The sequence below is a fragment of the Pan paniscus genome, chromosome X (assembly GCF_029289425.2).
Source record: "Pan paniscus chromosome X, NHGRI_mPanPan1-v2.0_pri, whole genome shotgun sequence".
Taxonomy (NCBI): domain Eukaryota; kingdom Metazoa; phylum Chordata; class Mammalia; order Primates; family Hominidae; genus Pan; species Pan paniscus.
The window spans coordinates 108,033,060-108,046,198 of record NC_073272.2 but is presented as its reverse complement, the minus strand read 5'-3'; the positions used below and the strand labels follow the sequence as shown (position 1 = coordinate 108,046,198).

Genomic DNA, 13,139 nt, shown 5'->3' with positions numbered 1-13,139 from the left:
CTAAATATGTGCTGTTCTTGAATTTGCTGTTTTCAAACCTCTGCTTTGTTTTATAATGCACTTTGTATTGGCAGAGCGTAAGAACGATTTAAAAAGAACCATAAACTTTCCTTCCTAGCTGTCAGTTCCATGCAAAAGAACCTACCCATGTGTGTATGTTAATATATGTACCCATTTCTAGTCACAACCGCATTGCTGAGAATTTAGTCTTACCTCACTGAGTTTTCGTTAACTATTTTCTTTAAAAAATAGAATTAAAAAACCTAATTCTGCTCCAAGGAAAAGGAACTTTTAATAGCAAAAAATTGAAACCTACCTAAATAATCATCAATAGGGGACTGGCTTCATAATTTATGGTTTATACATACAATGTTAAGTTATGGTTCATATATACAATGAAATATAATGCAGTTATACAAAATGAGGAGGTTCTGTATATATTGATAATAGGATTTCTACAATGTATATTAAATTAAAAACAAAGGTCAAACAGTGTGTTTAATGTGCTACTATTTTACAAACAAAGGTGGTTAAAGTGTGTGTGGGTAACTCAGGGACTAATGGACACAGGTGAGAAGGAGATCTTTCATTGTATACCCTCTTAACTTGAGTGACATGAACGTACTGCCTATCAAAATTAACTAAATTTGATTTTTTAGAATAAAAAACCTTTGGAAAATTGCGAGTGTGCATATTAAAGAATACTCCTACAAGTTTTTTGACTTAGTATATATGTTAACATACACATGTACCAGAATACCCAATCACATAAAAGGTATAAATTCAGCCATTTGGGGAAACATGGAGTCATACTGGATGCAGAAGTACACAATGCTTCAAATTCAGAATCCTGAAAGTTTAGAAAGCAGTTTACCTTCTCTCTTTTTAGATAATTGAAATGAAAACACAAAAAAAGATTGGACTGCTTTCTAAACTTAACCTGCATACAATCACACCTTTATAAATGATCATGTTATTGTAGAATAGTCCTAGTTAATACTAAATTATTTCAAAGGAATTCTAATTTAGGTAACTTATTTTAATTTAATACAAATGTTTATTAAAACTACCATCTCTCAGCAAGCATGGGGTGCAAGAAACTCAGTCCCTAATCCCAAGTAAACTCAGATACAAGAAATGTAACTTTTCCTGTAGCTTAACTTAATTTCTCTTCCAAAACACCTATTTCTATAACATGGCTGAAGTTTAATCTCAGTCCATTGGAGTTGCCACCTCATTTTCACAAGATTGTGTCTAAGTTTTGGAGAACTTAACTAGCTCCAATATGTTGAGGAGTGTGACAGTGTAGTCCAAGCTGGTATTCATTGAGTTGTTCCATGCCAATAGTATGCATAGATTGCTGCCAAGTTACTGCTCAATTCCATCCGCTTGACTCTTTCAGATATCTCTGATACTTCTGTGCTACTCCTGGGTGCACAAGAATCATTCTGTTGCTCTTGCTCTTGATGTGCCATTAGACACAGGAAATTCAGTTGAGTAGTTCATCCACCAAAATTGTATGCACACATTTAGGGTCCTGCTGTTTTCTAAGTACTAAAGTTCTACTTGGGAAATTTAGCACAGGTCCCTTCTGCTCTTGAATCTAACAAAACTACCTGATGTAATCCTATTTTCCCAGAGATCATGACCAACATTCTCCCCAAATCTAAGCTCTGATTATAGTTAAGTGTTAAAAAATATTCATGCATTTAAATTAATTTTCTCCCTTTATTGGAAGACTACCTGGTGAGTATCCATTTGATTTCCTTAATATTGTAACAACATGATATACCACCATCATATAAAATAATAAAATTAAGAAAAAGGGTTTTAAGCCAGTTTTCCTTTCCAGGCAAATGAGGAGAAGTAGCCCTTTCATATATCAATTCACCAGTCTACCTAATACAGATGGAAAAAGGCACTCAGCCAAAAGAGTCATTAAAAAAAAAAACCCAGAAAATTCTCTGAGTCTTAAGTTCACTATTATCTCTTCCAATTCCATATCTTAATATGCACATTGAGATGCTATTCTTGCTCATGGTATAGGACAGACTGCCCACATGGCAGTCAAAAGACAGAGTCCCCACAGCTGATAGGTTGAGACTACCTCCAGATCCATGAGCTGATCCATGGGGCTGATCCATGGGGCTGGAAGGTAGGGATCTGACCTCTCTTCCCTTTCTCCTACAGACTAACCTTGTGACTTCCACCTTACTAAATTCATTGATTGCCTGTCCCGGGTAGTTCACAAGATTCTGATTTTGACAAACTAATGGATATGTCACCTATCGCTAAACCCTGCAGATAAACATCTGATTGCTGTGCTGCTGAATATTATGAATGGACGTTTCTCTAAACATGGACCATTTTAGTACTTCATGTACCCTAACTTTATTACACTGGATCTGATAGATTGCAACAATTGACTCTGATACCACAGGAAGAAAATACCTCCTGGGATGTCAACTCACTCCTGTCCCATATGGAAGCAATTGAATTATCTGGGAAAAGGGACATATGATCTGCCATTGGAGCCATTTTGGCCTCGATGGTGGTGGCAATTTATTTCTCTATTTCTGCCTCCACCTTACACAAATTTTTCAATTCCACTCAAGTACTCTGCTCACCAGGAGGGACTTCTGGCTGGTTATCTCCATGGTAACCAATGACTCTTACATTCCCAGAACTGTGTGCACTCTTCTTGGGGTATTATTTCTTTTATAAAAATCAGGCTTTCAACATTCCTACCAATGTAACATACATAATAGGACATTGATAAGAGATACTCAAATATTCAAAACAGTCCCTCCAATTAAGCATATAACATTACATAAAACAAAATGAGAACTCCAAAACTAGATAGACTCCGGTTATTCAGGAGAATTGCCAGCTGGCATTACCTACTGTCTACTCATGGGAATACTCCAGACAACTTTTCTCACTGTGAGCATCGCTCAATTAGAAAAGGTTGTCCGCAACCTGTCTTTGACCCTTGCTGAGGTCATTAATGACATTACTTCAGCTTTGGAAACAAAACAGACTAGCCTCAACTCCTTGGCCCACATAGTGTTAGCTAACCATATAGCCCTTAGCTGCCTGCTGGCCAACTGTGAGGGGTCTCTGGAATTGCCAGCACCTCATATTGCACCTAGATCAATGAAAACTGGCAAAGTAGAACAATCCATCATAAGACTTAAGAAAAAAGCCTCCTGGCTCTCTAACGTAGATCAAGTGGGCTATGGGACATCTATTACTGGCTTGGCAATAGCTGGGGCTCATGCTTACATTCAGTTCTCCAAGCAGGCCTGTTCATCCTGCTTAGAACATGATTGATCATGACCATAATCTACTGTGGCCTCAGACATTATCCTGTTTTTTGACAGAGCCCTTTAAAGTCCAACCCATTCAGGTCCATGATGGGGCAGCTTATGTTTCTCACTCAGGTCCTGAAAAATCAAGGTATGGAATTGAGAATATGGCTCTTGTCTAAACACCTATGACTGTTCGGGTCCAACCAAAGTCCTCTTGGTAGGCCTCATAAGGGACAGCTACCCTCCACACAGCAAACTTGGTGCACAGCTAATGCACTGCAATCTCTGAAGTATCAGTCAAAGATTCAGGCTCCCATGGCTGGCTGTGCTCAACTGCATTTCTGCATTTAAAGGCCTCTTTTGGTGGAGACCTTCTTATGAGAGGAGAAAGAAACCATAAAAATACTTTTTCTGCACTCTGATTCAGTACGTTTCCATCCTAGCTCTTCTCCTTCTCCCACCCTGCCCCTGGGTCCATACAACTGCAGGAGCTTTTCGTTCTGAGCTCTCTCAGCAGTCAAATGATTTCCAACATCTGTGCTGATCCATCTGACCTTTGCTGATGCTGCACCATGGGGACAAATAGAACAGTGGGGGAGTCAGCACTTTCTCCAGTTTAACTTTCTGCTTATAATATTGCAGTAAGTGAGTAAAGCTTTGACTGTTACTTTCATTTTGGCTTCTTCTCTTAATCAGCTACTCTAACAACTGGTAATTCAGCTCTCTCCAGCTCAGCTAAGCTCTTGACAGAACTTAATTTTTGTGAAGGCAGCCAATAACTACAAACAATCAACAGCATCTTCCAAAAGCATCTGAATATGGCAGTAATATTTAGTTTTTTAACAAAACACAATAAAGTACAGACTCCCTGTCATTCCATTGTTTCATTTACATATTAGTTTCTTGCTATAATTCAGTAACTTTTTAGTTGATGTGACACCTAGTCCCACATTTAAGATGACTTAATTCATCTGGCATTACTGGTTGGCAACATGATACATACCTTTTGTCCCCGAGGCCCTGGAGGCCCTTCTGGACCTGGAAATCCAGGCAATCCTGGGTGTCCTTCCAAACCTGGAAACCCTCTCTCTCCCTGCAATTAAATGAGAATGAAAGGTAAGGTCATTTGTGAATTTTCAAGCACAGGCATGGTTGAGATTCAAAAAGATGACATGACTATCTAGACAAAACTAACTTAATTTAATTATGTAAATTCACAGTATCTACTAACATGGGAAAACCTGTTAAGATGTGGGGGGAGAAAACACAAACCGTCTGGAAGTTATATCATATGTGGTAATCTCTTTCTTTCTTGTAAAAGTAAAAAGCATATCAGAGATGAAATGAGATTTAAACATACTGACATCAAGAGTTTAATAGGGAAGATAGCAATAAATCCAGGAAACCAGATCTGTAAGGGTTACATTAAATAAGTATGGAGCAGGGAAGAGTAAAAGGAAACCATCAGAGAAGCTCCCAGACTTGAAATTAACCAGAAAAAAACCTTCAAAACATCAAAACTTTTATTACTTTTTCTAATTGTAAAATTAATACTAAAAAGGAATACATATTCAATGTAGAAAACAAAAGTATAAAGAAAATACCACCATTAATTCCTTTACTCAGAATAATTACTTGAATTGTGACTCAGGTCTCAGTTCTAACCGCAGCCTTTATCATCACCAGGACAGGAAGACTGCCTATCTACCAATGAGGACCCATCATATCTTATCAGCACCTTTACAGTAGGGTTGCCTGATGTGAATATCTGTACAGCCAGAAAGGTGGGGAAGCAGAGCCAGCATGTGTACTAATGCTATTTGGATTAACATATTAGGGTTAGTTAATCTGCATATAGCCAATCCTAGTAAGGGTGTAAACTCCAAAACTAGGGGATCCAGTTACACAAAGATAATTCATCACTATGAAGTTTAAGAACCCCGAAGGCTCAGAATGATGGTTTCCAGCTTTAAAAAACCAAACACCGCATGTTCTCACTCATAGGTGGGAATTGAACAATGAGAACACTTGGACACAGGAAGGGGAACATCACACACCGGGTCCTGTTGTGGGGTGGGGGGAGGGGGGAGGGATAGCATTAGGAGATATACCTAATGTAAATGACGAGTTAATGGGTGCAGCACACCAACATGGCACATGTATACATATGTAACAAACCTGCAGTTGTGCACATGTACCCTAGAACTTAAAGTACAAAATATATATATATATATATATATAAAAGAACCCCGAAGGACAGCTTCATGGCACGTGCTCCCAACTACAGGGTTACAAGTAGTTCCTCTACTTTTCTAAGGCTCGAAGGCTGCCTCTGGTCAGACCTCATTCTGGGAACCCTCTTAACAGATCCTACCCACAGTGACAGCCTGGACAGCACGTGAGAAAGAGAAAGCATCCATATCTACTAGGTGGCTGACTAAGGGGCCATTGAAGACACATATCTCTAGAGGTTAAGGTACAGCACACTTTTATTTCTACTCTGAAAGTGTGTGTGTGTGTGTGTGTTTTGTAAGTACTAAGTTTAGTCTAAAAAGCTTAGATGATTTTATGCTGAATAATTCAACAAACATCCTATAATAAATATAAGTACTTTGAAAAGACTACTTCTGGTCAGTTTCCACTTTTCATTTCAAAGTTAATGAAGCTAATATTAGTCAATTAATGATAGATGGCAACATTCCTGTAGTTTTGACAATAATTATTACTGACATATTACTACATTTCTTATTTTCTAGACATATATCCCTTTGTTGTTTTAATTAGTGATTAAATTATGATAATTTAGTATTCATCAACCTCAACACAATTGTTTTTGAGGAAATAAAACAAGAGGAAGAAATTAAAAGTTTTAAAATTTTTAGAGCTAGATTCCCTCAAATTATTACTGGCAGAGCTAGTAGTAGAAATCTGATCACAAGTTTCAGTCAGAAAGAAAGCACAAAGGAAAAAAAATCTAGTTACAGTAGATTTTCATGAGAGGAAAACAGGTACATTTTGGGATCTCAGCTGGTATTTAGAGCATATCTCTGCCAAAACTGGAGGATAATACTTGAAGAAAGCCATATTTTCTCAGAAGCAAAACTGCTATCTCGCCTACAGATAAGAGAGGAATAAGCTAAAAATTTTAAGTGGAGGTGCTAAAAAGCTTAATTTTGTTGATATTAATAAAACCATATACCTATAAATGATATATCCTGAAATCTCCTTGCACTACAGTCAAATAATATCATGGTCCTATCTAGCAGAGTGAGCAATATTATAGTAAAGAAGAGAGAAGGGCAACTACCAGACAGTAGCAAAAGGAATTCAAAGATCAATACCACAGCCTTTGAAAGGTACTAAGGTTACTAAGTAGAAATTATAGAAGCCTTGAGCGAGGATGTGGTGGGGATGGGATCCTCCACCTAATTCCTAATACATATGGTAGGGAAGGTTGACGTTTGTTGTTGCCTACTCTTTGCTGCCTGTTGTTAGGCACTCGTTTAATCCTTACAACTACTGTAGATTTTCCTGTAATTTGCTAACACTCACAAACAGAAAATGGCTATTTCTAAAGGTCAAACTTAAAAAAAAAACGGTTTATGCTGCCTGCCCATATTTGCATAAAAATATCATTCGTATTTTCCTTTGTGCAATAATATTTCTCTCTCTCTGCCTATCCTTTAAATACTGGTATTACACTGGATTCCTTTTTTGATCTTCTCTCTCTTTACCTGGGAATCTAAAATATCAACTCTTTTTCCTAAAAAACTAGGCTCTCATAGGCAACTGTCTGAAACATCTTCACTTGAATGCATACAGGCACCTAAAACTCAATGACAATAATAATAGCTAACATGTATTTAGTGTTTTCTATATACCAAAGAATTACTCTAAACTCTTTCCATGTTTTATCTTATTTAATACTCTCAATGATAATATGAGGTAGACATTATTATTTCCATTTTATATATGAAGAATCAGGACAAGGAAAAATTTTGTAATTTTCCTAAGAACAAACTTGATATAAACAACACTGAATTCATGTTCTACTCTCTTCTCCATTCCAGGAAATAGCACAACCCAACTACCCCAGCCAGAAATTTGTAATAACTTTAACTCCCCTCGAATTACTACTTCATTAATCAATTATATCTTCTTCAACTTTGTATTCTTAGTGCCCAACAGAACAAATACTCAGTAAATTCTCATTCAATGAATAAACTTCCTTAATGGATTAAATAAAATATATGGCATACGCTTTTGTCAAAAGTTAAAAACATGTAAGATTTAGGGCTAGGGGAAATTATACAAAGGATAACTTTTAGTGGTTTATATATCATTTATTAAGAAGAATAAAAATCTAATGTACTGAGAAGTAGACTAGTTTGTGAGTTAAAGGCATCCATAAAAGTGTTACCATCTTCAGGAAGCGCACTTTATAATGACAATAAGACAGTTGTATAATCATGCCACTTTAAAATAAAAAAGCATTTTAAGAATAGTTTCTCAAGGAAGAAAAATTAAACAGGAAAATATTAGAATTCTGAGGATAGGAAAAATACAAAATAGGACAAACTGCTGTAATAATAATTGAGATTAAAATTACTTCAGATTATAATATTGTAAAAATGCAGACATTATATGAACATATTTATATAAACATGTGGAGAAGGCAAGACCCTTAATGAATAAATGAAAATGATAATTTAATTAGGTAATGCAATTATAGGCAATTCGGTTCTCTTTTTTGCATAATGTCTATTTTGTTTTTGTAGTTATGTAGCACTAGAAATATTTGATGTATTACAATTGGTAGAACAAGAAAATAGACCTTTGGCGACTGTCAAAATGGAGATACTCTAAGTCAGATATAAAACTTTAGCTTGCATTAGAACCACGTGGAGACCTTATTAAAACACACATTACCTGGCCCTGACACCAGAGTTAGATTGAGTAGGTCAGCTGCAGAGCTTGAGATTTAGCATTTCTAACCAGCGCCCAGTAAATGCTGATGCCACTGACAGAGGCACACTTTGTTTAGTTAATGTTTGATTGTGTCACAGATTTTACATTGTCAACTGGTTAACTTGATCTCATCAGGGGTCTAGCAAGTTTTCTTTGTTTAGTAATGTGCACTTGGACACATTTCTTTTAGGGAAATCTAGATGTTTTATTTCTATGTTAAAAACATATTTTTTAAAAGCAGTTTTACTGAAGTATAATTAACATAGAATAAATCATACATGCGTAGAGTATACTATTTTAAAAGTTTGGGGTTTTTTGTTTGTTTTGGGGGGTGGTTATTTGAGACAGGATCTCACCTTATTGCACAGGCTGGAGTGCTGTGGCACAAACACAGCTCACTGCAGGCTATACCTCCTGGGCTCAGGTGATCCTGCCAGCTCAGCCTCCCTGAGTAGCTGGAACTACAAGTGTGTGCCACCATGCCCAGCCAATTTTTATATTTTTTGTAGAGACAGGGTTTCACCATGTTGCCCAGGTTGATATCAAACTCCTGGGCTCAAGCGATCCACCTACCTCAGCCTCTCAAAGTGCTGGGATTACAGTTGTGAGCCACCATGCCTGGCCAAAAGTTTTGACACATATATACACCAGTGAAACGGATTTGGCTCTGGGTCCTCACCCAAATCTCATCTCGAGTTGTATACCACATAATCCCCAAGTGTTGAGGGAGGAACCTGGTGTGAGATGACTGGATCATGGGGCCAGTTTCCCCCACACTGTTCTCCTGATAGTGAGTGGGTTCTCACAAGATCTGATGGTTTTATAAGGGGCTCTTCCCTCTTTGCTCCTCACTCTTCTCTTTCCTGCTGCCTTGTGAAGAAGGTGCCCGCTTCCCCTAAGCCTTCTGCCATGACTGTAAGTTTCCTGAGGTCGCACAGCCATGCGGAGCTGTGAGTCAATTAAACTTCCTTTGTTTATAAATTACCCAGTCTTGAGTATTTCTTTATAGCAGTGCAAAGATGGACTAATACAGAAATCATCACCACAATCAAAATAATGAGCATAGCCAATCCATTACAAAAGCTTCTTTGTGCCCATATCTTCCTTATGCCTATATCCATCTCCCTACTCCTACCCACCCCAGGCTATTAGAGATCTGCTTTCTGTCACTGTAGATTAATTTGCATTTTCTAGAATTTTATATAAATGGAATTATAAAGAATGTACTCTTTTTGTCTAACTTTTCAGTCAGCATAATTACTTAGAGATTCAAACTTGTTATGGTGAATATCAATAGTTCATTACTTTTTATTGTTGAGTAGTATTCCATTGTAGAGATATACTGCAATGTGTTGATTCATTTACCTGTTGATGGGAAGTTGAGTTGTTTCCAGTTTCTGGCTATTACAAATAAAGCTACTATGAATTTTCATGTACAAGTTTTTATAGGCATACGCTTTGATGTCTCATGGGTAAATGCCTAGGAATCAACAGGGTCGTTTAATAGGTGTTTAACATTTTATGAAATTGCCAAACTGTGTAGATCATTTTCCACTTATACCAATAATCTATAATTGTTCCAGTTGCTTCCACATTCTCATCTATACTTGCTTTGGCTAAAAGTTTTTATTAGATATTCTAACAGGTTTATGGTGGCATCTCATTGTGGTTTTCTCTTGCATTTCCCTAATTAATAATGTTGAGGATCTTTTCGTGTATCTATTCGCCATCTATATATCTGCTTTTATTTAAGTGTCAAAATATTCTTCCAATTTGTTTATAATTAAATTTTATTTGGAGCTGTATGTTTTATTATTAAATTTTTAGAGTTCTTTATATATTCTGGATACAAGTCTTTTATCAGATATGTAATTTGCAAATATTATTTTTCCTGCACTGTGGATTATCTTTTTATTCTTTTAACAATACTTTTAGAGGAGAACAAGTTATTACTTTTGAGGAAATACAACTTAACAGTATTTTCTTTGGTGGATCGTGTTTTTGATATCAGATCTAGGAAATATCTGCCTAACCCAGAGTCACAAGGATTTTCCCCTTTGTTTCCTCCTTAAAGACTTTAAGGTTTAGATTTTACATCTAGGTCTATGATGCATTTTGAGTTAACTTTTATATAAAGTGTGAGCCATTTTTGTGCATACGCATATGCAACCCTTCCAGGACTATTTATTGAAAAGACTTTCTCCACTACCTTTGCATTTTTGTCAAAAAACAGATTCACTATTTACCTGTCAGTCTCTATTATGTCCCATTCATCTATATGTCTATCATTTGGCTAATAGCACACTATCTTGTTTACTGTGGTTTTATACTAAGTCTTGGAATTGTGTACTGTAAATCCTCCAACATTGTTTTTTATAAAAGCTGTATTTGTATTTCCATCTAACTCTTAGGATCAGCTTGTTAAATTTGTAGCCCCAGAAAACCACAAGAATTTTGATTGGAGTTGCACTGAATCTATAGATAAATTGGGGCCAATTGTCAACTTAACAATATTGAGTCTTCCAATTCATGAACATGATATATATCTCCATTTATTCAGGTCTTCTTTTATTTCTCACCGCAATATTTTTGTAGTTTTCAGGGTATGAGACTTGCACATTTTTGTCTGATTTATTCCTAAGTATCTCAAATTTTTGTTGTTATTTTAAATGGCACTATTATAATTCCAATTTACTACTTTTCATTGTTAGATTATGGACATATGACTGATTTTTTTTCAAATGTTCATAACAACTTTATTCATAATATTCCCAAATTGGAAAAGAAAAACAAAAGCAGATGTCTTTTAATGGGTGAATGGTTAAACAAACTTTGGTGGATCCATACCATGGAATACTAAGCAATAAAAAGGAAATAACTATTGATACATGCAGCAACTTGGATGCTTCTCAAAGGAATTATGCAGAGTGACAAAAGTTAGTCTTAAAAAGTTACATACTTTATGATTCCATTTGTATAACATTTCTTCTTTACCTACTTTTAGGTTCGGGGGTACAGGTGCAGGTTTGTTACATGGGTAAATTGCATGTCACTGAGGTTTGGAGTACAAAGGATCCCATCACCCAGGTAGTGAGTGTCGTACTGATAGGCAGTTTTTCAACAGTCTCCCCAACATCTTCCCCCACTAGTAGTCCCCATTGTCTATTGCTGCCATATTTATTTCCATGTGTACTCAATACTTAGCTCCCACTTATTAGTGAGAACATGTGGTATTTGGTTTTCTGTTCCTGTGTTAATTAGCTAAGGATAATGGCTTCCAGTTGCATCCATGCTGCTGCAAAGGACATGATTTCATTCTTTTTATGGCTGCATAGTATTCATGGTGTATATGTAGCACATTTTCTTTAGTCCACCACTGATGGGCATCTAGGTTGATTCCATCTTTGCTATTGTGAATAGTGCTGTCATGAACATATGAGTGCACGTGTCTCTTCAGTAGAATGATTGCTTTTACTTTGCGTATACACCTAGTACTGAGATTGCTGGGTTGAATGGGAATTCTGTTTTAAGTTCTTTAAAAAATCTCCAAACTGCTTTCTACAGTGGCTGAACTGATTAAAGAATCTCCAAACTGATTTCTACAGTGGGTGAACTAATTTAAATTTACACCAACAATGTGTAAGAATTCTCTTTTCTCTGCAACCTCACCAACATCTGTTTTTAACTTTTTAATAATAGCCATTCTAACTTTTTAATAATAGCCATTTTAATGGAGACAATGGTATCTCATTATGACTTTAATTTGCATTTCTCTGATGATTAGTGACATTGAGAATTTTTTCACATATTTGTTGCCCATATGTATGTCTTCTTTTGAGGCGTATGTGTTCATGTCCTTTGCCGATTTTTGAATGGGGTTATTTATTTATTTATTTATTTATTTTCTTGCTGAATTGTTTAAGTTCCTTATAGATTCTGGATATTAGATCTTTGTTGGATGCATAGTTTGCAAATATTTTTGCACATTCTGTAGGCTGCTGGTTTACTCTGTTGATAGTTTCTTTTGCTATACAGAAGCTCTTTAGTTTAATTAGGTCACACTTGTCAATTTTTGTTTTTGTTGAAATTGCTTTTGGGAACTTAGTCATAAATTATTTCCCAAGGCCAATGTCTAGAATGGTATTTCCTATGTTTTCTTCTAGGATTTTTATAGTTTGAGGTCTTACACATAAGTCTTTAATCCATCTTGAGTTAATTTTTGTATATGGTGAAAGGCAGGGGTCTGATTTCATTCTTCTACATATGGCTAGTCAGTTATCACAGCACCATTTATTGAACAGGGAATTATTTCCCCATTGCTCATACAACCGATTTTTATTTACTGATCTTAGTTTGTTGGTTTTGTTTATTCAGTGATCTTTCTAAACTCACTTATAAGTTTTAAGAGTATTTTAGCATATGTCATAACATTTTCTACATTGAAAAATCATGTCATCATCAAAAAAACAAAAAAAATTATTTCTTCCTTTTCAATACAGATACTTTTTCTTTTCTTTTTCTTGTCTTACTGTACTGGCAATGTTGAATAGAAATGGTGAGAGCAGATGTTCCTGAAGTTAGGAGAAAGGAACTCAGTCTTTCTCCATTGAGTATAATTTTAGCTTTAGGGATTTGGCATATGCCCTTTAAGGTTGAGGAAATCTCTTCTACTCCTAGTTTACTAAGAGTAATTTTTATTAGAAATGGATATTGAATTTCATTAAATGCATTCTTTGTTATCGATTAAGATAATTATTGGGGGTTTATATATTTATGCTCTAAATTTTGTTTTGGTCTTTAATATAGTGAATCACAATTTTTGATTTTCAAATGTTAAACCAAACATGGATTCCTGGCATA

General features: G+C 35.8%; 1 protein-coding gene across 1 annotated transcript in view; it reads right to left on the bottom strand.

The window, feature by feature from the left end:
* Nucleotides 1-13,139, bottom strand: part of COL4A5 (collagen type IV alpha 5 chain) — a 258,069-nt gene that overhangs the window by 134,021 nt on the left and 110,909 nt on the right. Inside the window, exon 3 of the mRNA XM_034949958.2 lies at nucleotides 4,315-4,404. Within this exon, the coding sequence (XP_034805849.1) occupies nucleotides 4,315-4,404 (90 nt within the window). The remainder of the gene's footprint in view (nucleotides 1-4,314; nucleotides 4,405-13,139) is intronic.